This window comes from Dendrobium catenatum, unplaced genomic scaffold, assembly GCF_001605985.2.
Source record: "Dendrobium catenatum unplaced genomic scaffold, ASM160598v2 fragScaff_scaffold_390, whole genome shotgun sequence".
NCBI lineage: Eukaryota > Viridiplantae > Streptophyta > Magnoliopsida > Asparagales > Orchidaceae > Dendrobium > Dendrobium catenatum.
The window spans coordinates 6,308,594-6,333,174 of NW_021318852.1; the positions used below are offsets into that span (position 1 = coordinate 6,308,594).

At 35.7% G+C, this 24,581-nt stretch overlaps 3 protein-coding genes across 7 annotated transcripts; 2 read left to right on the forward strand and 1 right to left on the reverse strand.

Annotated features, from left to right (window-relative positions):
• The first annotated feature begins 872 nt into the window (after nt 1-872).
• Nucleotides 873-9,937, forward strand: LOC110097552 (CRM-domain containing factor CFM3, chloroplastic/mitochondrial). Of its 2 annotated transcripts, XR_003700443.1 has the most exons (10): nt 873-2,252; nt 3,122-3,584; nt 3,680-3,810; nt 7,222-7,572; nt 7,676-7,832; nt 8,095-8,387; nt 8,486-8,545; nt 8,822-8,905; nt 9,015-9,148; nt 9,485-9,937. XR_003700443.1 is itself a non-coding variant. In XM_020823992.2 (9 exons), exons 1-9 carry the CDS (start codon nt 936-938, stop codon nt 9,569-9,571), a joined length of 2,943 nt encoding a protein of 980 aa, XP_020679651.1. In that variant the 5' UTR covers nt 873-935; the 3' UTR covers nt 9,572-9,937. The 2 variants fall into 2 exon arrangements, 1 of the variants encoding a protein (XP_020679651.1); XM_020823992.2 differs by lacking the exon at nt 9,015-9,148.
• Nucleotides 9,938-12,048: 2,111 nt separating this feature from the next.
• Nucleotides 12,049-19,549, forward strand: LOC110097518 (biogenesis of lysosome-related organelles complex 1 subunit 1). 4 transcript variants are annotated; one of them, XR_003700444.1, is made up of 5 exons: nt 12,049-12,230; nt 15,736-15,837; nt 17,863-18,068; nt 18,530-18,672; nt 18,870-19,549. XR_003700444.1 is itself a non-coding variant. In XM_028694043.1 (4 exons), exons 2-4 carry the CDS (start codon nt 15,738-15,740, stop codon nt 18,428-18,430), a joined length of 351 nt encoding a protein of 116 aa, XP_028549876.1. In that variant the 5' UTR covers nt 12,049-12,230; nt 15,736-15,737; the 3' UTR covers nt 18,431-18,522. The 4 variants fall into 4 exon arrangements, 3 of the variants coding, with proteins under 3 accessions (XP_028549876.1, XP_020679587.1, XP_020679586.1); XM_028694043.1 differs by lacking the exons at nt 18,530-18,672; nt 18,870-19,549 and adding an exon at nt 18,386-18,522; XM_020823928.2 differs by lacking the exon at nt 18,530-18,672 and having other exon boundaries at nt 12,054-12,230; nt 15,729-15,837.
• A 980-nt stretch (nt 19,550-20,529) lies between these two features.
• Nucleotides 20,530-23,040, reverse strand: LOC110097553 (pentatricopeptide repeat-containing protein At1g11290, chloroplastic). The gene has a single exon (XM_020823994.2). The coding sequence runs from the start codon at nt 23,005-23,007 to the stop codon at nt 20,593-20,595; it is 2,415 nt and encodes an 804-aa protein (XP_020679653.1). The 5' UTR covers nt 23,008-23,040; the 3' UTR covers nt 20,530-20,592.
• Between the last annotated feature and the right edge of the window lie 1,541 nt (nt 23,041-24,581).

Here is a 24,581-nt window from a genome sequence, read left to right on the forward strand (position 1 = left end):
TAATGTTTATTTTTATGATTTAGAGTTTTAGGCTTCATTTGGGGTTTTTTTTATTATTTTTTTAAGATAACTGTTTAGTACAATTTTTTTTAATTATAATTTTTTGTACTATAAAACAACTTTAAAAAATAATAAGAAAGTTGTCTCAAATGAAGGCTTCGTGTGAGATGGCTTTTTTTCTGCTTCTTAAACCAGCTTTCTAGTGCAAAATTTAAAATTTTTGAACTAAAAAACTACTTTAAGAAGGAGAAAGAAAACCTTTCCAAACAAAGCCAAAATCTTAGTGATATTGATAAGCTATATGATTATGATTTTTAACAATTTATCCTAAAGCTCAACTCACACACCTATCTGGACTTCTATTATAAAAGTTCTTAGAAAATAATAGTCAGCTCTCCTACAGTATTGCAGCAACGATCAATTATAGCTATCAATCATTTTGTTACTTTCTTTACAACTCCTACACTATAAAGCTTTTTCAACTTTGCAGATTGTTTTTTGATTGGTAAATTCTGCTTCAACTAATAGGATGCTAACTCAATTCAAATTGTATTTCTAAATTACTTCTAATGTTCATTCAATCATATTATTTTCTCAAATACTATTATGCTAAAAGCACTCAAAATTAATTGGAAGCTAAAATAATATTTCTATTAAATTCAATTCAATAGAATTGATATTGATGTAAATAATTATTATTATAATTATTTTTTTATAATATTTTAATTCATAAATAAAAGTAAAAAAAATATAAATGTGCACGTGCAATTATGATTTATGGAAGCACAAATTCAACTAAATCTTTTTTAATATACAATATTATTAACATTCTTGTAATATATATTTTTTTTAAATTCTAGCAACTCCAACAATAAAGCTAGTTTATCTAAGTTGTGCTGCACAGTCAAGAGCTCCGACCCCCCGGGTTCCCCTTCATGGCGTCTCACGCCGCTGTTCTCCAAAATCTCTCTCTAATCCCCCCCTCTTCGCACTCCACATTCTTCCCCGTTATTCAGTCCAGAATCAGCTATGTTTCTCACTTCGATTCTGTCGTACTCAAAGCCTATCTCCCAATCCATCATCCCCAAACCAGTCCGGGAGAACGCCTGGAAGCTGAATCTTCTGCTGGAGATAACAAGAGTGACAATGAGAAGGATAAGAAGAAAAAGACAAAAAAGGAGCTTCGGCCCAATTTCTACCACCAAACCTTAAAGAAATGGTCCGTCAAGATCTCATCCCAGAGGACCAAATTACCATGGCAGGAACAACAGGTGGAACGCGGGGAGAAAGTCGTTCATGGTTCTGTAGCTGGAGGTTTGCCTGTGGAACCTTTAAATAATCGAACGAGTGTAGTTTTCTTGGACGGCAGGACGAAATCCGGATCCGCGCGATTGGACCTAGAAGTCCATTCATCGGACCACTTAGTAAAGCTGCCCAAGTCTAGCAATCTTGCGAGGCCGAAGGACTCACAGCATGATGTGGTTGAGAACAATTCACAAACCGAAGATAACCGCTTCAAGTTGGGAATGCCTTTGTCATCAGCTCCTAGGCCACAGCCAGCGGAATCCAAACGCTCCAGTTTGGCACACAGTAAGTTGTTTTTAGCGCGTCAGCCTGATTTGACCGACAGTACTAATGAAGAGAGCCCTAGTTATAGTAGGAGAACTATTTCTTCTTCCATTAGGATGGGTGTGGAACTTCAGAAGCAAGAATTAGGAGATGTTTTTTTGCCAACTGTTATAGCCGAAACAACGAAATCCCAGTTTTACGTTGATGCCGCATCTACGGTCCCATCTCAGGCGTTTAAATGTGATGCACAGCGTCCAAAGAGTAGGGTTAGCGCAAAAATTGAAAAGCTGGAAGAAACAATGGATCATTGTAATCAAGAAGATGCTAGAAGTTATGTTGGATCATATCATGAAAATGTTCCGACAAATTCGTTGTTTGATAGTGATAATTCCAGTGGTTCTTCATCATTCCCTTGGGGGGATGGGGATGGTGTTAGTAAGATAGATCCTCTTCGCAGAAGAAGTAACACTGATATGGCTGAGAGGACCATTCCAGAGCCTGAGCTGCGTAGGCTTAGGAATGAGGCAATGAGACTGAAAGAGAGACTGAGGGTAGGGCCTGCTGGGGTTACCGAAGCTGTTGTAGAAAATATTCTTCAGAAATGGAAGGAGGTTGAGGTGGTCAAGTTATATATAGAAGGTCCACCAAGTCTCAACATGAAGAGGACAAATGACATTCTGGAGGTTGGCTTTTTTTCTTTTTTCATGCATAGGTGCTGTTATATTTTTCTTTTTCTCTTTGTAATTAGTATTGTGGAATGGAACCATGAAATTTGAAGTATTAGATAATCTCCCACTGAACTGAATACTACCATATGCCATCCGCCATTCGTTGCATTCGAACTCCAAATCTCACATCTTAAATTCGGTAGGTGAACAGTGCGACCCCAATATTGATGTCGGACTGTTCAGCTACGCCAAAAAATCCTCGCTTGCAAATTTGCCGAAGAAGAGTGGGAAAGAGGAGAAAAAGCACATGAAAGAGGAGAGAGATTGTTACCTTTGCAGGAAGAGCACGAAAGAGGAGAGAAATGAAGTTCGATTGGAGATGAATTACATTATTTTGAAATTTTACTTCATTTTAGAGTGTAAGATGAGTTTTTCAGTTGGAGATGCCCTTAGACGGCTTTACCATGCAACACCTTCTTTAAGATAATTTTTGTTCATATTTTACATTGGTCGTAATTTTACTTCAAAGGTAACTTGAGCATCATAAGAAATTTTAGTGCTCATGCATTGAAAGCGCTCTGCATCGAAGCCCTTTTCTGAACCTCCTAGCAAGCTCCTATCTTGATGGTCTACATTGTTTATAATTGGCTCAACTAAAATAAGGCATTCATTTTTTCCACTGCTAATAACAGTTTCCACGATTAGCTGAGGCCCATGCTAGCTAGTAGCTTGTTGACTTTCATCTGTATTTTGAAGCTTTCATTGATCTTGTGAATTTTGTTTGTAATGTTATATGTCAGGAATGTTTTGCTTCTATAAATTGCTATTTATTTTATCCAGCTTCTCTTGACTCGAATATTAAAAAAAAGTTCATTCCTAATCAGACAAAAACAGGAGGCATTGCAATTTGGAGGTCTGGAAGTTCAATTGTGTTGTACAGAGGTCTGAACTACAAGCTTACCTGTGCACGCTCATTTTCAAGAATTTCTGAAACTACTTCTAGCATGGATGGTTCAGCATACTCAAATTATTCTGTTGTAACCAAGGGCACAATAAAGGTTTTGGAGCAATCTGCTGCTGATATTGAGTTATCTAGTGCAAGAACATTTGAAGTTTCTTCAGATGCTTCTCATATTGATTCTATTTTAAACCAATTGGGACCGAGGTACACAGATTGGTCTGGTCGTGACCCACTTCCTGTTGATGCTGACTTGCTTCCTGGCATGGTTCCTGGTTACAAACCTCCTTTCAGACTTCTTCCATACAAAACCAAAAGAAGCCTTACGAACAGGCAAATGACATTTCTTCGGAGGATTGCCAGATCTATGGCTCCTCATTTTGCTCTTGGTAAGAGCATTAACTATTTACCTGATCAGTCACTCTTTATTTTCATTACTACCAAGGGACGTTGTCCTGTTATATCTTCAAATTTCTCATTGTAGGAAGAAACAAACAACTTCAAGGGCTGGCCAATGGTATGGTAAAGTTGTGGGAGACAAGTGCTATAGCAAAAATAGCTATTAAGCGTGGTGTACAAAATACTTCAAATGAGAGGATGGCAGAAGAGATTAAGGTAGGTTAAAGAAAATTACTTGCAGCCAAGTTTTCAAGATGTTATATGTTCATTTATCCACTTTGTAGAAATCCGTGTTTGTTCATGCACAGTTTTATACTTGCATCATGAATCCCGAAGAACTTATAACAAATTTAGCTCAATTTGATCGAATTAGCTCTTGATTTTGCCCTTGAATTTCACACGTTCTCGAGCAAATTTCGTACAAACATGAACTAAACAAGCAAGTGCTCAAACTAGATCAAACCAACCCTGAAGAAGTTTGGCCTAGAGCTTGGGTTTGCTTGGTCAGCTTCATCCTTTAATGCTTGTGGAAGGAATTGATGGTGGTGAAGATGGCGAGGAGTGCTCCTACAGTTATGGTTGTCACTGGCATGCTCATTTTTAGTTGTAAAAGATTCATGAAGTTGCACATCTTCAAATTACCACAATTATCATGCTCCATCTCAATAAAAGATGTTTGCCTTGAAGCGGTTATCTTTAGATGAGGGAGAGTTTCATGTCATTCTTAAATAGCATTACTATCTATTTTTATCAGATATGAATGACAAGGTGATTAACCTCCTCAAAATTTTGCCCATTGATCTACCTCACAAAACTCTATATTGATTGCGTTACTGGATCACGACAATATGATAGGAAACACTTGTAGATTTCAAGTATGTCCTATCAATCTTTGGAAAACAGCGAGAAGTTTCCACAAAAATCCTCACAAAATCACAAAAACAGTAGATAATTTATATTATTTGATGAAAGGGAAACGGAAAATAACAAAATACAATTGATCATCTATTCGAGAGGATGACCGATCTCTCCCAAATCTCTAAACACCGCTAGAGCCCAAAAGAAAACCTCAATCTAAGATATCACAAATTTCAGTCAAATTCAAAATGCCCTAACTCTAGGAAAACAAACTATTTAATGCATACAATCCAAAAGGAAATCTCTAAATAGTCCATACATTCAAATTTCCCTCCTAAATCTCTCAAAAATCCTTCCTAAACTACTCCATGGGATCCAGCAGCTTGCACGACTCGTACAGGAGAGGCAGCGAGTTCTGCCTCTTTTCTCCCAGGCTAGTCCCGTAGGACCGGATGGATCGGTCCATTGGACTGGTCTAACAATACTTCCCTTCCAAAGACCCACCTTGTCCGCATGGTGGACTGAATAAAATTGTTGTTGAAGCACTTGACTAATACCACTGGACTGAAAAATAGAGTGACACTAGGTTGAATGATCCCTGCCTCCAGCATCTCTTTGATAAACTTCTCAATTCTATCATTCTGAAATTAAAGATAGTGGTAGAGCCTGACACTGATGGGTGACACATCTTTTCTCAAGGTGATAGCGTGCTCTTGCTCCCTTTGCGGTGGCAATCTCTAAGGTGACTGAAAAACCTCACTAAATTGTTGAATCGATTGTTGTACTAAAAGAGAGATGTCCCCACCCTCCTCCAATCTGATCTCCTTCAGTCTCTGTAGCTCTACCAGATAACCTTCCCCCATCTACTATATGCTCCTCACCATCGTTTTAAGTGATACCATGGATTTGGAGAGCCATGCATCTCCTTTGGTTACTACCCTTCTCCCTTCTACCACCAGCTCCATCATCAATGCCCCCTAGTTAACCTTGGTGTCCCCCAAGGTCTGCAGCCACTTCATCTCTAGGATAACATCGGTACTGCCTAACTCCAATGAGAGAAAATCTTCCCTCACTTGAATCATTTGGATGATCAAAACCAATCATATACAGATACCCTGGCCTTTCTACACCTGCCCCGTACCCATCATCTCTCCATAATAGCCAGTGTCCACAGATTTTACTCCGAGTTGATCGACGACCTGAGTGGAAATGAAATTTTGGGTAGCCCCACTGTCGATCAATATCACTACCTCCCTGTCCTCTATCTTCTCCCTCACCTTCATGGTATGATTCATAGTGAATCCTATCGTAGAGTTCAAGGAAACTTCTGCCAAAAGGGTATGCAACTTCTCATCCATCTCTGGAGGAGCATACAGTAGGTGGGGGAAGGTTATCTGGTGGAGCTACAGAGGCTGGAGGGGATCAGATTGGAGGAGGGTGGGGACATCCCTCTTTCAGTACAATTATCGATTCAACAGTTCAGTGAGGTTTTTTAGTCACCTCAGAGACTGCCACCGCAAAGGGAGTAGGAGCACGCTATCACCTTGGGAAAAGATGTGTCACTCATCAATGTCAGGCCCTATCGCTATCTTCAATTTTAGAAGGATGGGATTGAGAAGTTGATCAGAGAGATGTTGGAGAAAGGGATCATTCAATCTAGTATCACTCCATTTTCAGTCCAATGGTATTAGTCAAGTGCTTCAACAACAATTTTGTTCGGTTCATCTTGTGGACAAGGTGGATCTTTGAGAGGGGAGTATTGTTAGACCGATCCAATGGACTGGTCCAGCCTGTCCGACGGGACCGGCTTATGCGAACAACGGCGGAAGTCTCTGCCTCCTGTACGTAGGATCCAACCGCCCAATTTTCCTAGAGCAGATTAGGAAGGATTTTTTAGGGAAGTAGGAAAGAAATTTGAATGTAGGGTTGTTTAGGGATTTCCTTTTGATTTGTATGCATTAAATAGTTTTTTTTTTTTTTCATAGGGTTTGGGCGTCTTGAATTTGGTTGAAATTTGAGATATCTTAGATTTAGGTTTTCTTTTGGGCTCTAGCTGCGTCTAGAGATTTGGGAGAGATAGATCCTCCTCTCAAATAGATGATCAATTGTATCTTGCTGTTTTCCTTCTTCTACTAGTGAATTTCAAGTGTTTTCCCTCAGATTTTCCATTGCTTCTACTGATTTTCTCGAGTTTTCTGCTCTGTTATTGCTGTTTCTCTTTGGAAACAGCAGTTTTCACTGTTGTGGTGGAGTGTTTCCTATCAGTCTCCTCCTTGATCATCTTATCATTGCTTCTCAACTCCTCGGCAGTCCTCTAGCTCATTGTAATTGACTGACAAACTTTATAAGAGGTTTCTCAATGGCTAGGCTTTCAAATTTCTTTCAAAAGTTGATTTTACTCTGGAAAGATCAGAGTGGCATTTATGGCGAACATCTTGGTGGGAGTTCCCTAGCCGAAAATGGAAGAGCCCTTTGCTTATGTTTAGTGTCGAAGTGCTTAATGGAAGGTTAAATGCAAAGAATGAGATTTGTTCATGAGATTGTTGGGAGAAAGGCAGTTCCTAACAATATTTGAAGATAATTTTTGTCACAAACCTGATAGGTAACGAATCGACTCCATAAAATATAGAAATCTTAAAAAGGTATTTACCTATGTATCTAACGGATTACGCGCTCCATGTATGCACTAACACGTTATTTTATGTTTCCTATCAAATTTTTTAGTTGTTTCAGTTTGATACTTCTCTTAGTTGGTTCAACTTTTTACAGGAATTGACAGGGGGGACTCTGCTTTCTAGGAACAAAGAATATATTGTATTTTACCGGGGAAATGACTTTTTGACACCTTGTATAAGGGATACATTAGTTGAAAGGGAGAAACTAGCTATAGTTCAGCAGGATGCTGAAGAAGAAGCTCGGTCCAGAGCTTCTGGTTTAATTAGCTCGAACTCTAAAGCAGTTAAAGGTCCATTTGTTGCTGGTACTCTTGCAGAAACTTTGAAAGCATACAATCACTGGGCAAACCAACCTAGCAGCGAGGACAGGCAAAGAATGAGAAGGGATTTAGCCTTATCACAACAAGAATCTCTTGTTAGATACCTTGAGCGAAAGCTATCATTTGTAAGGTTTCCAAGATAATTGCGTCATAATTAACATGAACTGCTGTATCCTGATATACTATATGAAAGAGTATCAATTATTTAAATTTGTTTCTGATTAACAGGCAATTGCAAAAGTGCGGAATGCTGAGAAAGCCTTGGCAAAAGTGCAGGAAACTCTGCGACCAGCCAATCTCCCAACTGATCTTGAAACTGTTACTGATGAGGAGCGAGCTTTATTTCGTAAAATAGGACTTAAAATGCGATCCCATCTACCTTTAGGTGATTTAATTCACACTCTTTGTTAGGCTTCATTTGGGACGGCTTTCTTATTGCTTCTTAAAGCAATTTTTTAGTACAAAAATTAAATTTTTTATACTAGAAAGCTGTTTTAAGAAGCAGTAAGAAAATCATCCCAAATGAAGCCTTTGCCTCTGTTAGTTGCTGTTGAAAGTCCTACCCCATGTTTACAAACTTATCTCTTTAGAGGTTTGGAATATTTTATAACAATTTTGTTTGAGGATCAAAGTCTTTTGCTTTGCAGGGAGGCGTGGGGTCTTTGATGGTACCATACAAAACATACACTTAAATTGGAAGCATATGGAGTTAGCAAAAATAATTGTCAATGAAAAAAGTTTTGCTCAGGTAAAGCACATTGCTATCTCTCTTGAGGCTGAGAGTGGCGGGGTGTTGATTTCAGTTGACAAAACTACCAAAGGCTATGTAATCATTCTATATCGAGGAAAGAATTATCAGAGACCACACATTTTGAGGCCTAAGAATCTTTTGTCAAAAAGAGAGGCACTAACACGCTCAATAGAACTTCAGAGGCGTGAGGTGAAAGCATAATTGACTATTTTTTTAATTTTTGTTCCATTTAGTTGGTTATGCTCCTAATCGGTGATCAAATTGTTATTCATTTTTGGAATTGGCAGGCTTTGAATCATCATATTGCAAATCTGAACGAAAAAGTCCAGATACTGAAATCTAAACTTGTAAGATATGCCCTTGTGTTAAAACCTTCAGATTATGCTAACTTTTATGGAGGAATCAGGAAGAGAGTAGACAGATCCCCACCCCTTCAAATTTAAGAAAAAAAAATTATATATTTTATATATAGTATGAAAGCTTTACCCTTGAATCCTAAGCTTTGTCCCCTCTAAATCTGTTTAAATTAATTCGCCCCCCTCTCATTTAAAATTTGGGTTCTGCACTCATTAAGAGATTCGTCTTGTCTTCTTATATCTGCATGTTACATGCCACTTGAACAGGCTCAAATGGAACTTGACAGAGAAGCAAGTAGTGAAGTCACACACGACGAAGTTGCAGATGCTTTTTCCTACAATGACGTTGAGGTAAGGGTTTAGGTAAAACGTAAACCGCCTCCTTGTTTGCAGAACTGCTTAACTAAACTATATTGACAAGAAATATCCAACTTGGCATTTGCTGAACATAATTTTACAGCTTTGAAGTACAGTTAGTCCTCTTTTAATGGTGAAATTATTCTATGCGGATACGAACGCTGTTCGGAGGCGAATCTGAGCGCATCACGTCGCCCTCTTGTTGTGTACCGCAGCTGTGTACCCACTGTGTACCAGGTAACGTGGCACACTCTGATTCGCCTCCGGACGTTCCGGTGTCCGCACAGAATAATTTCTCCTTCTAATGATATTTCCAATAAAAAAAAATTGTCAGAGACAGCTTTTTTTATTGTTTTTAAGTAGGAAAAGCAAAGTTTTTATTGTTTTTTGTCTGTGGATGAAAACTTTTCAAATTTTGTTTTAAAAAAAGCTTCTTTTGATAAAGAAAAATAAAATATGTAATTGAAAATTAACATTTTAGAAAACTTAGGAGACTAAAAATAGAATATATATATAAATAGCCCCAAGCAAAATCATAAGATATGATTCTTCTGATTTCAAACACTGCATCAGGAGGAATGTAAAGAGACTCGTCTTACAACATACAGCTTCAGCAACGAAGGTGATGACACCGATTACCCGAACAGGCTTCAGTTTTGAAAGAAACTGACCCCTAACACTGAACAGGCTTCAATAAAGCTCCAGCAACAACAGCGCCAATAGAGGTAACTGCAATCATCACCTCTCTGGCCTGAGAAAATGGTGTTGTCAGCAACTACATACTGGTTTTTCCAAGATAAAACTGCAAATTCTTTAGTGTTTTTTGCTTTCTTACATTCCAGAATTTTTGCAATATGAAATCATCTAAACCTTGTTTCAATTCATCATTTCTTTCCTCATTTTGAAGTTCCCCAATTGTTCTCTGTGAAACTGTATTTCCTTTTCTTTTTCTGTAATCTGTAATTAAACTACTGAAAATTTGTAGTGTAATGATATCCAGTTTGAGCGCAAAATTCAGAGCTTGAATTATGTTGCTTCACATTGATAAACTGAGGTTGCTTATCCAAAATTTGCTGCAGATTTCAGATACAAGCTTCGTGTGGGACAACTTTTTTACTACTTTTTAAAACAACTTTTCAGTACAAAAAATTATTGTTTAATAATTTTTTGAACTAAAAAGTTATTTTACAAAATGGTAAGAAAGCCTTCACTGGAAGGTAAGATTAGAGAGAGTCGCCTTAGATGGTTTGGTCATATAAAACGGCTGCTTTCCGATGACCTGATTAGGAAAGTAGATGCATTAGATTTGACTTATGTTAAGAAACGTAGAGGTAGAGCTAAAAAGATTTGGTTAGAAAATATTAGAAATGACCTTTCTTTATTAGATTTAGATAAGAATTTGTCTCTTAATAAGACACAATGGAGAAAAGGATTCATGTAGTTGATCCCATCAATCCCACAGTAGGATAAAGGCTTGTTGTTGTTGCTATAGTAAGAAAGCCTTGCCAAACGAAGTCGTAGATTAATCAAAGCAACTTCTCCACTGTATATAAATTTTGTAAGTTAGAGAAAAAGAATACAATTTCATTAGAGTTATTATTATGTGCTAGAAAAATCTTTTGATTTCAAGCGAATAGAAGATATTCATGCTTGTTCTTGATTAATGCATTTTCAGGATATTTTATTTTATTTGTTTTTATTTTTATTTTTTTTTAATGTGACACACACTTAAAACAAAAAATCATGGGGCCAAGTAGAATGAGAAATTAATGCTATCAATACAAGGTGAGTACAAGAGGTTGGTTTTATAATAATTATTTACTTTGTAATAAGTATAATTGAATAAATATTTTTATAAATAAAATTATTAAAAAATATTCATAAACATATTGTTGTTAAAACAAAAACAAGTTGCCATTATAAAAAAAAAACAAAAAAAAAAGAAATTAAAAAGTATAATTACGAAATGAGATTGAAATAAGATGAATTTGTATTTAACATATATAATAATATAAAGACATCCATTCAAGATTAATTTAAAATAGACGCCTATTAACATAAATACAATTTTAATAATATTATATTATTTTTTATATTGATAATTAATTAAAATTAATAATTAGATTAATTTTTTTATATTAAAATTGTTTTTAAATGCTATTAATTTTAAATGTAATCTCAAAATAGAATTTTTGTGCTGGAGTAGGCTTCGTTTGGAATGGCTTCCTTACTGGTTCCTAAAATAATTTTCTTGTATAAAAATATCATATTCAAAAGAATTTTATACTAAAAAATTGCTTTATAAAACTATAAGAAAGTCGTCCCAAATGAAGCTTAAATCTAAACAAGTTTCAAACATGTTTCAAACCGAAGAAGATTTAAAATTTCTATTATAAGTTCAAATTTTTATTTGTTTTTGAACATAAGCCATAAGGCTTATCTCTACTTCTCTTTCCATCATATAAGAGATCAATTAATGTATTAAAACCTGAATAATCATAAGTATAACATGATTAACTTTGAATTAATAATGGTTGCGAAGTTGAGACTATCTGCAACGTTGTATCTCTAACTGATGACATGAGTTTTGCGATCATTATTGACGAAGATAATGCTCTAAAGATCACGCTAGTCATTAGTTGGAGAAATTATTCTGAACTCCTAGGACGCGGAATGTCGTCCAGAGATCAACCAGAATGTGTCACACAACGATACCGAGCTGCGATACTGAACAGTATGCACAGAATAATTAATACATTAATTTAGAGTTATAATTCATATTTTAATATAATGAAATACTTTTGTTTTAAATGAACATTAAAACATATTTCTTAAAATAAGGAAATATCCTGAATATTTGATCAATTAGTATTATTGTGAGACATAAATCAAAATTCTTTTTTATCAAAAATAGGTGATTTAGATATAGGGAGTTATATAAATAAATATAAAATTTTAAATATGTGATTTTTATACATAAAAATGAATTATTTAATATTTATGTAAAATTGCCATTTTTAATTTAAATATTAGAACTTTATGTGCATAAAAATGAATTCTCCGTGTAAATAACCCTTTATTAAATTTGGATCCATAGAATTTACAAAATTAAATTTAATAAATCGTGAATCCGAAGTCGCGCCGTTAAACTTGGCCCATCGCTGCTGGCCTCTGCAGCCTCGCCGACTGACCGACTAAGCGGCCTTCAATTCAGGCTAAAGGGTTGTACGGAAATTATATGTTTCTGTGGGGATGGGGCGGTGATGGAGAACGAGAATGATTTGAGCATTCGTGGAAGTATCTCAGAGCAATTGATCCGGTAAATTGAATTAGAAATTCGCGGGCATTCCGATTTAGTTTTTTTTTTTTTTTTTGTTACCTTGATTGCATTATGAGATTTTGTTTTTCTTCGAATTTTTCTGTGTGTGGTAGTGGAATGTCCGACGAAGGTTTGCCTAGTCACTTTCGTTGGACAATGGGTTAGATCGTAATATGGTCAAATAGGTTTTTCTAGGGTTTGTATAGTTGTAACAATGTGAAATTGCTCGGCTCAACTCAGGGACGTATTGGTTTTGATATTATAGGGAAAGAACAAAGGTAAGTTTGGAGAATCTGGTAAAATGCTTATAGAAGTGGTGTTATAATATAATCTCAATTTTGGTGTGGCTTTATATGTCAAGGAAGGCACTAATTTGAATGCTAATTTAGGGGACAATAGATCTGACCCGGGGAATATTTTAACTTGCCTAGCTTAAGCCTTAACTATTTTTCTCTTAGTTTTGAAAATCTATTGCTCCTCTCAAAATTAAAAGTTCATATGTGATTGCTTTACTTAGGAAAATCCCTAATAAGGTCTCTCTTCTATCCAAATGGATTGTCACTTTGGCTTTTTGTGATAAATGCACTGACAAACTAGAAGACGAATTTCATATTTTTTCTGATTGTTCTTCTATTTCAAATATTTGGTAGACTCTTTATGATCTCTTTGGCAAGGCCTCGTCTATTGTTAACTTGGATCTAGCTTTTACTTCTCTCAAAAAAAACTAGAGATCTTTGAGACTTTTTTTTGTTTTTTGCTTTTCCTTTTGTGTGACATATGAAATATAATGAATGCTAAATGCTTTAAAAATAAGAAGAAAGGTGAGAAGCTCTTCTAATTATCATAACCAACATTGTTTACTTTTTGGATTAATAACACTATTAGCAATAAGCTATGTTGCACCGATACTTCTATTTATGAAGGCGTTTCGTATCCGATACACCGATACACGGATACGCCTCCGATACGGCACCGGTACGTGTCGGATACGCCAAAGCCGTATCCAATTAAAATATTATTTAATTTCAAAAGGACACACGTATCCGATACGTGTGTCCGTTGAAAAAAAAAAAAGACACTTCGTATTTATTTCCACGGCTGCGAGCGAGGTTCTCTCATTTCCAAGATGGATTTGAGTATCTTGATGATATGAGAATATTAGAAATTGCTAATCTTTCACTTGATGAGCGTGAATTAGAAGTTATGATATTTATTGAAGATGATATAGAAGTTCAAAAACAAACCACTGAAGAAGTCAATCGTATCATTCCTTCTATCGAATAGTTGGAACTTCATGTGCTAGACAATTTATGTTTATGCTTTTGTTGTTGTACTAGACATTTAATGCTTACTTTTATTTTGATATTATAAGCTACAAGGCTACAAATAATGTTGCTTTCATTTTTTTTTTTTTGTAATTTCAAATATTCTGCTTTGAATGCTTTCTTAATTTTTATGTATGATTTATAAATTATAATGTCGTGTCAGCGCCGTACCCATATCCTATACTTCTAAGAATTGACGTGTCCCGTATCCGTATCATGTCGTATCCGTGTCGCCATATTCGTATCGGTGCAACATAGGCAATAAGTTGATCTAATTCAACAAGTATATGTAAGATAATCATTTTGTTTCCAGCCCTCAGGAGCTGATCTTTCCTTCTTAAATATTTTATTCTTTTGGTTTCATTTTGAGTTATTCCAGCTTATTTTTAATTATTATGTAAATTTTGTTTTTAAATCAATGAGAATTGTTTGGCCAACTTTTCGTTAAAAAAATCCCTAACTCAATGTTTGATTTTCCATTTGCCTTTAGTTTAGGGATGGTCCTTTCGTTTTTGAATAACAAAGGATTGAGTGCTATTTAGGGAGCAAATAATTTAACTTAGAAAATATCCCAATCGATCTCAAGTTTAGGATCCCCATTCCCTTTTTTCTCTCGACTCTCCTGGTCCAATTTCTCTATCATAGTGAACCTCCTTATCCCCAAGAGTCAAATGATTGCTCTTGGTGGTCCTTGCTCACCAAGTTAGTTTTTGATAGGAATGAGAAGCAACGATCCAAGATTTACAATATTCCCTATGCGATTCCACTAAATAAAGTTTCAAGAATGAATGAACATAAGGGTGGCCCGACATTACAAAGGTTTAATTTGATAAGCATCCATGAGGTTAGAAGCAGATGCATTAAAAAGGTTTTGAATCATAACATGGTTTTATGTAACTGAGCTTGCAAAAATGGTTCTTTTTAGAATTTTATCATATAGTTTAACTAACAAGGGTGGTTGCATGTGAACTCTATGTTGTCAACAATAGAATAAGAGGTAGAAAAATGAATATTTGGGGTAGAATTTACTTTATCAATATGGTCATCCATGCTTTTAAGGGCTCGATGGGCATCCATGATGTGGAGATTCAACATGCTAAGAGGAAGGTAGATTGTTTTTTCGAGGCTCTTAAAGAGAATCTCAAGAAAGAAACTGTCTTTGAGAGATCTAAGCATGCTCAACTCCTTTTTCACAAATGGATATTTGAAAAAATATCCTCTAAGGAGTTGAGGAATTGCAAATCATGAAGAGGAGATTAGTTTCTAGCTCTTATCTTGGGGAACCGTAAGTTTAGTGCCTTGTTAGGATCAAGGTGATATCTTCAGAGCAACCAATTCATTTGTGCTTTTCTTCCTTGCTTGTATGGAGTTAATGACACCTAATGTTCTAAAGACAAACTAATGGACCTCCATTTCACAACCTCCTTCACATAATTTCGGTGGTCATTATTCTTATCGCTATCGTCCCTCCAAATGACATGAATAAAGGCATTGGTGAGCAAACGCTTTACAGTGTCATTGTCTTTATGGAATTGAATCTTGAAGTCACATGCCTCATTGAGAATTTTTTGAAAGCCTTGTGGCAGAAAACATCTTGACAAACGCTCACAATTCAGGAGGTTGAAGAAAATGTAAATTTCCAGAGTTTTATGTTTCACCTCTCTCATCTTCATGTAGAGTTTCCATCTACTTTGGCGAATAAGAAACTTATGAAAAACATGTAAAAATTGAATTCATAAAGCATGATTCCACTTTATCTCATTTAAGGGACGCACTTGAGTACAATTCACACCCATGGCAAAGGAATTTTCATTTCATCATCAATTTTCTATCTTCTTCTTCCGAACCTAAGACAGTAGAGTTCACATAAACAAACTAGCATGCTCAATAATAAATGTCTAAAACAATAATTACAATGAAATTTAGCATGAACTACTTATAATGCTACTTCTATGCTGGAGAAGGTTGTGTTTTGAATTTTACCTGCTCTTCTCTAGTCTATTCTATGAATTGGAAATCTTCAAATCCAGCTTATACAGAATTGCAACATCTTATAACAAAAAATTTCTTCAATGCTACTTGGCTCGCTTTGGTTAATCATTCTGAGAATGTTTCTATTTTTCAGACCGTTTTTCTTTTCTCGTCCCTTTATAGTGACATGGCTTGTTTATTGAGTATAGAGATGGAAGGAGCGAAGGTGGAGATGGGTGGCCTTGAGTCATCACTTATCCAAATCATTCAGGAGCACCAACAAAGAGCTGTCTATATCCAAGATCAATCTGGTCAGTTATTTAGACAGATTCTCAGAAAGCTTAATCTATTTTTATTTATTAAATGTAGCATTATTTATAGACCTAATATAAGAACACCCGATGCTGAAATGTTGATGGCATTTATGCATTTTATGGATGCTATTTGATGGAATCTTGAAACTTATGACAAAAACATGCAGTGAATTGAGGGATAGAATTAATAAGAATGATAAGAGCGACACTGAGATAGGTTAGGCTTCATATGGACCAACAATCAAGGAAATGCAACTTGATTTGTAACAATATTGTTTCATGTTATTGCTTTTGTCAAGAGAAGTTTTAGTTTTCATGTTGTAATTAGTCTACGTCTGGTCAAGCACCAATTATGTTTTATTACTTTACCAAAATAATGAATGAGAGTAATGAGTTTATCAATATTTAGGTTGGTGTTGGTGGGGCTTTATTTTTAGAAATCCTAATTAGAAGATGGATCTCTGATAAAGTGCAGGTTGCTTGATAGCAGTCAAAATAATGACCACTGACTTGTGCAGAAATATGGAGTGTGTGACATTAGAATCGGTCAAAGCGCTTCTATAGAGGATCAAAAGGCCAAAACACAACCAAATCATGAAATTTTTGGATGATGAATGAAAGAGATAAGCTGAAAGTACCATGAAAAAGGGTTTTGAGATCAAGTTATCAAATTTTGGAATGAAATTGAGAATACAGGGAGAAAGAAAGAGTGTTATCAAATAGAAGAGAGGACGGATAGAATAAGGGGTAGGAATCAATTCACAAGGTCGTTCATTCAAATCCTATTCATCCAAATCCCATGTCATCCTTTTGAAAGATAATATAAAATAATGAGTCATGATTATTACAAATAAGTTAAAATAAAATATGGAATTTACATAAGCATCTAACTAACATCTAAATCCCATGTCATTTCCTTTGGTGTTACATGGTCAATTGAAGAATCATTGTTACACAACTTATCTTTCCAATATTTCCAGTATGCTTGCTAGCCTAAATGATGATGAACCTTCTTTGAAGTGTTAGAGAGGGTAGGCAGTGGCACAAGAAAAATAATGGATGCTGAAAAATAGAAGATGTGCCTACATAAACAACGTCTAGTTACAATAAGCTGCTCAAAAGTGTATTGATATGATGTGATATCTTCGATGCTAACTGCTAAGTATTGTGGGCTCCGAAAATTCGCACCTCGGCCTCTTTGCAACCTTTTTTATTCGGCGAGGAGAGTTTTAGCGCTCTCATTTTGCGAAGACTTTATGTTCCGAGTTCAGGTTTCCTATAGATGCAAGCCCCTATAGTTAATTACCCCTCCCGATAATGAGAGAGAACTTTCGATTAAGGCTATTCGTTAGAGCAGCCACTTAGTACCTGGCATATAGTAGCAACAATTTTAGATATTGAAAATTGAAATTTAACACCGCACACTTAATGATGATGATGAAAATTGAAATTTATTAAATTTCCAATTCATCCATTAGGTTTATCTTCATCACCCTTTCTAACTAATTAATCTAAGATGAAATCGTTTCCTAGACTCTTCTATTCTTCTCACTGTTATTGTGTTTTTTAGTTCCTAGAAAAGCTAATTGATTGGTGGGAAATGTCGTACTTATAATCCTTAGAGTTTGGACTAGGAATACGAGAACTTGTGCGGTGCTTAATTGTGATGATTATCCCGTTGATAATTGATGATATCTTATAGAATTTAAATAATTTATTTGTATTCCTACGGTTTTCTTTTCCATTTCTCTGCACTTGTTAGCATAATAAGTGTTGTATGATGATCGTAATGATAAATTTATATAGTCGCTGTGAGGTTAAGCTCTACCATAGCTTTCTACTTTGTTGGTGTTGCAATTAGTTTGATGGGCTCATAAATGTATGGTTTCAGCTAATTACTAATGTTCTTGTTTTTGTAATCCAAAAAGAGCTTAAATCCGTCTTATATAACATGACTGGAAATAATAATGGTTAAGTATCTTATACACAACACCTTTTTGTTTTTTTTTTTTTAACTTCCAGATAAGGCGAAGAAAGATGCTTTAAAAACTGCAGTTCAGGTTTCAGAGCTTCTGGTTGACACTGTTAATGGAGGAGTGCAGGAAGCCTTCACTACTGAGAAACATATTGAAGTTGAAATCCGTGCATTGATCAGTACCATCATTCGATATAAAAAACAGACAAATCAATGGCTTGCTGCATCTCATGCACTGAATTCTGTTTTAAAGGTATATTTTACGACTTTGAGTTTTGCATATGCTCCTTCATGAAGTATTTCTATTGTTTATACATGTATTTCCTCTGAATTTCCATTCATATTTACAACTTGGTTGCCATCTGTTGTTTACTGCCAATATTTCCTACTCATGATTGACGAAGCGTAGCAGAAAACCAGATGTTATAGGGAAACTCATAATTAACTCCAAAATTTTGTCTATTTTAAGTTCCTTAAGTTACTTTTTTTTCTCCTGTTTTGTGCATACATTCCACACAAAAAAATTTATTATTAGATATTAAACACTCATGTTTTAATGTTCTTTTGTTGTGCACCAAAATCTCCAAACCATTTCCACATCACCATGCTATTTAATGTTCAGCGACATTTCCAATAATGTTTTGTTAAAATTAATTGCCTCCTAATTGGAGAAATTATTCTATGCGATGGCCGGACGCAACTCTACGTCTGAAGGCGAATCAGATGCAACCACGTCAGCGGTACCAAACCGCGGCACCGAGCGAAGGGGTGACGTGACACATTCTGGTTGGTCTCCATACGACCTTCGACGTCCGCGCAGAATAATTAATCCTCTAATTGCCTACTCCCTAGTAAAGGTTAGCTATTAATTTTCAATAATGCTTTGTTAAACTTACCTGGCTTCAACATTAAGGTTCAAGGTGCTATGTTATATAAAAAAAACAATGACACCATCATGTTTATTAGTCAAATAGGAGAATCCGATGAAGATAAGTTATCCTGAACCACTAAAATGGGCACCATTGTAACTCTCACCTAGCCTCATAATCTACAGGAGATTGGAGACTTCGAGAACTGGATGAAGACCATGGATTTGGATTGTAAAAGCATCAATGCCGCAATTCGAAATATTCATCAGGCATGACTTGACCAACCTGATACACAACCATTAGTATTTTAAAATATCATTAATGTTATGTTATTAGCAATTATGAACTTGCCAGTGTTATAAGATTGAATTTGTAGTCCTAGAACCAGACTATCAATTCTTGTAAATAGAAGTACTGATATGTTGGGAAAAGTTTTTTTTTTAGATTTCTTGGTGTAGATCTAACATAGCAGAGCTAAGGGCATCTCCAACCGAAAACCACACTTTCCACTGCAAAATACAGCAAAACTTCAGAATGCGATAATTCTGCTCCAATCCAACTCCATTTCGCGGGCAAATCCTGTTGACACATAAAAATTTAGAGGTCGGCGTCGCACTGTTCACCGCGATGAAATAAATGCAAAATTGCCGCTCGGTTGGAGTGATGGAACTGTTCCATTGGAGATGCCCTAAGCAGGACGCTCTCCAAGCAATTCTGCTGCTAGGCTAATCTAATCTGTATCAGTCGGTGAAGTTACCTTTTGTTCCAGAACCTAGATGGAGCTACATAAAAATTTCATAATGAAGTTCCATTGAAGTCAGCATAAGAGGTTATAAGAAGGCTACAAGCATTTAAGGATTGATTACTTACAATATTTGTTAATCAGGAGTTCTTCGTCCCCAACTAATTAGATACAATCATTGAGACCTGTTATTGTCGCTACTATTGTTAAGGGTAAGTTGGGCACTAGCCTATGCGATTGAAGGCGGTGAGACAATTCAACAAACACCTTGCAGACAATGAGGCTAGCTCAATTTTTAAGTGAATTTAGTGAGAAAATAAAGAAAAAAATAATAATGTTAACACATGCATTTTCTTAAATAAGTCTGCAAGCAAACTTTCATTAGGGCCCATTTGAACAGGAAGAAGGAGAAGTTTAAGATTTAATGGCTTGATCTTGGTGGAGCCAAATGACATAATAAATATTAAAATTATTTTAATATTATCTAAATGAAATAATAATGGTATAATAATTATGCAATAATATAAATTTGTGATTAAAAGAAATCATGCATTACAATAGTTTTTATAATTTTAAATTTAAATACATTGAATTTTTAAATTTGATTCATATTTAATATAAATTATAATTTATGTTATATGCTTAGATATATTTATATATGTATGTTATATATCAATGTTATATTTATAAATTATTTATGTTAAATAATTTATCATTAATAAATAGATAAAAATTATTTTTATAGTGTATAAATAAAAAAATATTTTATCATTAACTAAAAATAATATTATTTGCATTATAAAGAATTTTTGGAAATTTAGGGGCTTCGAACGTGAGTCTCGCGGGAGGAATTCCTTCGCGTCAACCAACTGGGCTGCACGCGCGAGCTCAATAATATTATTTCACATTTCATATATATATATATATATAAGAGAGAGAGAGAGAGAGAGAGAGTAGGGAACATAACAATGGTTAGCATTTTATTTTCAATATAAATTTTAAATAACACTGAGAATTCATTCCTATAAAAATTTATACAATTTCAAGAACAAACATGTCTATAGACTAACTTTTAATCTATAGGACAGTCTCGACTCTGAGAGTATAAAAAATTAAATTTATTCATATAAGTGAGATAATCACAAATCTTAAACCCTAAACAATAATTACCAGTAATCCCCACATGAACATTCCCCATCCTTGAAATGATGAAATCGATTCATATCCCTAACAATAATCTCCCTGCCGGTGCTTCTGCTAATCAACTTTGTCATATTATGACAATCACTACATACTCTCAAATTCTTTCTTATCTGTATGGTAGTACCAGGTTTTGTGTTTATAAGCCCAAATGCAATGGCCAGTTTCTCACTGTGACTGTTAAGCCATGTCTCCTTTACATCATCTTCAATATCACGCACCAAATTCTTATCTGGAATGTATCCAATTAATCTGATCTCCTCAATCAATTCATCAAGCTTGGCATATATCTGCTTTGCTTGTGGATGATTTGTCATTCCACTGTAAAATGTGTGCACTTGATTCTTGAATTCAATAAAACTATAACCTGGTGTCTTCTGAATTCCTTGTTTCTCCATCATCTTCCTCACTCTAGCCACATCCTCCCACAATGAGACTGATGCATATATGTTAGCTAGTAAGACATGGTAGCCACCTTCTTCGGGTTCAAGCTCGAAGAGCCTCTTTGCCGCTGCCTCGCCAATCTGCACATTCTTGTGGATTTTACAGGCTCCGAGCATTGCGCCGTATATGCTGATGCTTGGTTTAAGTGGCATCTGCTCTATGAAGCTCCATGCTTCTTCTAGTCTCCCGGAGCGACCCAAGAGGTCGACCATGGCTCCATAATGATCGATTCCAAGCTCAAAGCCATAGTCTTCACTCATAGACCTGAAGTACTTCTTCCCTTCATCTACTAACCCAGCATGGCTGCAGGCTGAGAGAATGTTAAGGAATGTTACATCACTAGGCTTAACTGGACTCCTCTTCATCTCCTCAAATAACCAGAGTGACATCTTTCCCAAACCATGACTTCCATAGCCGTCTATCATCGCATTCCATGTCGTCACATGCCGCTCTGTCATAAGATCGAAGAGCAATCTCGCTGAGCTCAATGCCCCGCATTTCCCGTACAAATCAATGAGAGCAGTTCTGACAAAGATGTTGGAATCTAGAAGCAATCTGATAGCATAGCCATGTATCCATTTCGCTTGACGAGGGAGCGATATGTCTGCAAGTGCTGGAATCACACTGACCAGTGTGAATGAATCCGGTCTTATGTTCTTCTTCAACATCTTGAAGAAAAGGTTCACTGCATCAGTTGGTCTGTCATTCTGTGAATAACTTAATATCATAGCATTCCAAGACACAAGACTCTTAGACTGTAAGCTTTGAAAGACTTCAGCTGCAAGATCAGTTCTCTTGCACTTTGAATACATTGTTATCAGAGCATTCATGACTGAGGTATCAGATCCTAATCCATTTCTAACCAGAAGCTTATGAGCTTCCCTTCCTTCTTCTAACTCGCTAAGCTCGGAACAAGCCTGTAACACTCCCATCATGGTAACATCTGTTGGATTGATTCCTTCTTCCAAAAACATCTTGTATAGTTTCAAAGCTTCTCCAGCTTCATTGCCGCTTACATATCCAACAATCATGGAGTTCCATGAGACAACATTCTTAACCGGCATTCTGTCGAACACCAACCTAGCTGAACTTAACGAACCACATTTCGAATACATGTCGACGACTGTGGTCGAGATGTTTACCAGTGTGTCAAACCCAGCTCTAATTGCGAAACCGTGAACTGACTTCCCAATCCTCAAAGAGACTATATCAGCACAAGCTGGAAGAGCTGAGACGATTGTGATCGAATCTGGTCTTTGACCACACTCCTGCATCGTCACAACCAACTCCAGTGCTTCTTTCGCTAGACTATTTTGAGCGTAACCAGCTACCAAAGCATTCCAACTCACCAAATCCTTTTCAGGCATTCGATCGAACATCTTGCGTGCGTCTTCAACAAGACGGCACTTACAATACATGTTGACTACAGAAGTCATGGCCTGGATATTGGAGCCAAACCCATTCGAAATCAGCTGAGAGTGAACTTCTTTACCTCTCTTGAGATCGGAGCGGTCACCACAGCTCTTGAGGAGATAGGTTAAGCTGTAAACCAGTGGGCCAACACCAGCAAGCCGCATCTGAGAGTAGAAAGAGAGGGATTCTTCTAAAGGTGAATGGTGAGCATGACCGCGAAGAAGACAGTGGTAGAGCTCATCGGGCTTGTAGAGGATGCAGGAGAAGAGCTTGGAAGCCTCATTGATGCATCCACAACGGGAGAAGAGTGCGACGAGCTTATTTTGGACGAAGGGTTCGGAAATCAAGCAGTTCTTGATGATAGGGGTGAGAGCTTGGAAGATTTCATTGGGATGAGAGCAGTCGTGGAGGAGGAGAAAGGAAGGGTGCGATAAGTAGGATGGATGTGAAGGAGAAGACCGCTGTGGAAGCCTTTGGTATGAGGGAGGAGAGAAGGGGAGAAGAGAGGGGAGAGTAGTAGCCATTGTGGGGAGGAATAGTTCACTTTTCAAGTTTTTAAAAGTGAAGTTTAACCAACTCAAAAATTTAAGAATAAAAATTATATATTTTAAATCCACTAAATAAATGTCATTTTTTATATTTTTGTAACCAAATAGTTTTAGTTTTACCTCATTTTTTTTCTTAACATAGGCTAATTCTAATATATTTACTCTCATAATCGGGTCATTAGGAGACGAACCTTTTATGTGACTAAATCATCTAAGGCGATTTCCTCTAATCTTATTTGCCACTAGATCTACTCCAACCTTTTCACGCATATACTTGTTTCACATTCTGTCTAAAGGAGTGAAACCACTCATCCACCTGAGCATTCTCTTCTTTTAAACAGTTATCTTAATTTTATGATTCTCTTTTAATGGCCAAGATTTTACGTCATAAATCATTGCAGGTTTCACCACCATCTTATATGATTTTCTTTGAAGTTTGAGGGGTACTTTTCTATCATACAACAAGCCTGCTGTATTTCTACACTTCGACCATCTAACTTGAATTCTACTAACAATATATCCATTTATTTCACCATCATTTTGAATAATTGACACGAGATATATAAAATGTGCACTCTTATTAATGAATTGATTGCCCAAAGTCATAATCACTTCACTAGATCTATCACTATTAAAGTTACATTTCATGTATTCAATTTTAGATCAGCTCAAATGAAAACATTTATACTCTAAGGTTGACCTCCATAATTCGAATTTATCTTCAACTCTCTTTCTAACATTATCAATAAGAAGAATATCATCAGCAAAAAAACAAACACCAAGGTATATTATATTGTAAATGTCTAGTAAGAACATCCATGATTAAAGCAAAAAGATATGAGCTTAAAGCTGATCCTTGGTGTAATCCAATTAAAATAGGAAAATACTTGGTCAAAGCACCTTGTGTTCGAATGCAAATATTAGCTCATGCATATATATCCTTAATGACTTGAATATAAGCATTATTAACCCCTTTCTTTTCTATAACTCTTCATAACACTTCTATTGGAACTTTATCATATGTTTTTTCTAAATTAATAAATGTCATATGTAGATCCTCCTTATTCTCTATATACTTCTCCACCAAACTTCTCAATAAATATATAGCTTCCATCATAGACCTACCCCGGCATGAATCCAAATTGATTTTTAGAAACGTTAATATCACGTCATAACATATGCTCAATAACTTTCTTCTATAGTTTTAAAGTATTACACTCTAACTTAATTCCTCTATATTTCACACACTCTTGTGCATCACTTTTTTTCTTAAAAATAAAAATCAACACACTCCTTCACCACTTATCTGATATCTTTTTAATCTCCAAAATGGTATTGAAAAGCTTCATAAGTTAATAAATTTCTATCTCCTAAACTTTTGCCTCTATTGGAATATCATTATATTCAAAAGTTTTTTTTCGCACTTCAGTTTCTTTAAAGCCTCTCTAACTTCTATTTTACTAATGCGTCAACAAAAATAAAAAAATTATTTTCATTTAGGATGCTAGAGTCACTACAGTCGATTGTATTCTTACAATCATTATTGAAAA

Coding starts and splice junctions, on each gene's coding strand:
- LOC110097552 (XM_020823992.2), top strand. CDS start 936: ATGGCGTCTCACGCCGCTGTTCTCCAAAATCTCTCTCTAATCCCCCCC. Junction 7,833..8,094: donor GCGATCCCATCTACCTTTAG/GTGATTTAATTC, acceptor TTTGCTTTGCAG/GGAGGCGTGGGGTCTTTGAT. Junction 8,546..8,821: donor AGATACTGAAATCTAAACTT/GTAAGATATGCC, acceptor CCACTTGAACAG/GCTCAAATGGAACTTGACAG.
- LOC110097518 (XM_020823928.2), top strand. CDS start 15,738: ATGGAAGGAGCGAAGGTGGAGATGGGTGGCCTTGAGTCATCACTTATC. Junction 15,838..17,862: donor CTATATCCAAGATCAATCTG/GTCAGTTATTTA, acceptor TTTAACTTCCAG/ATAAGGCGAAGAAAGATGCT. Junction 18,069..18,869: donor CACTGAATTCTGTTTTAAAG/GTATATTTTACG, acceptor CATAATCTACAG/GAGATTGGAGACTTCGAGAA.
- LOC110097553 (XM_020823994.2), bottom strand. CDS start 23,007: ATGGCTACTACTCTCCCCTCTCTTCTCCCCTTCTCTCCTCCCTCATAC.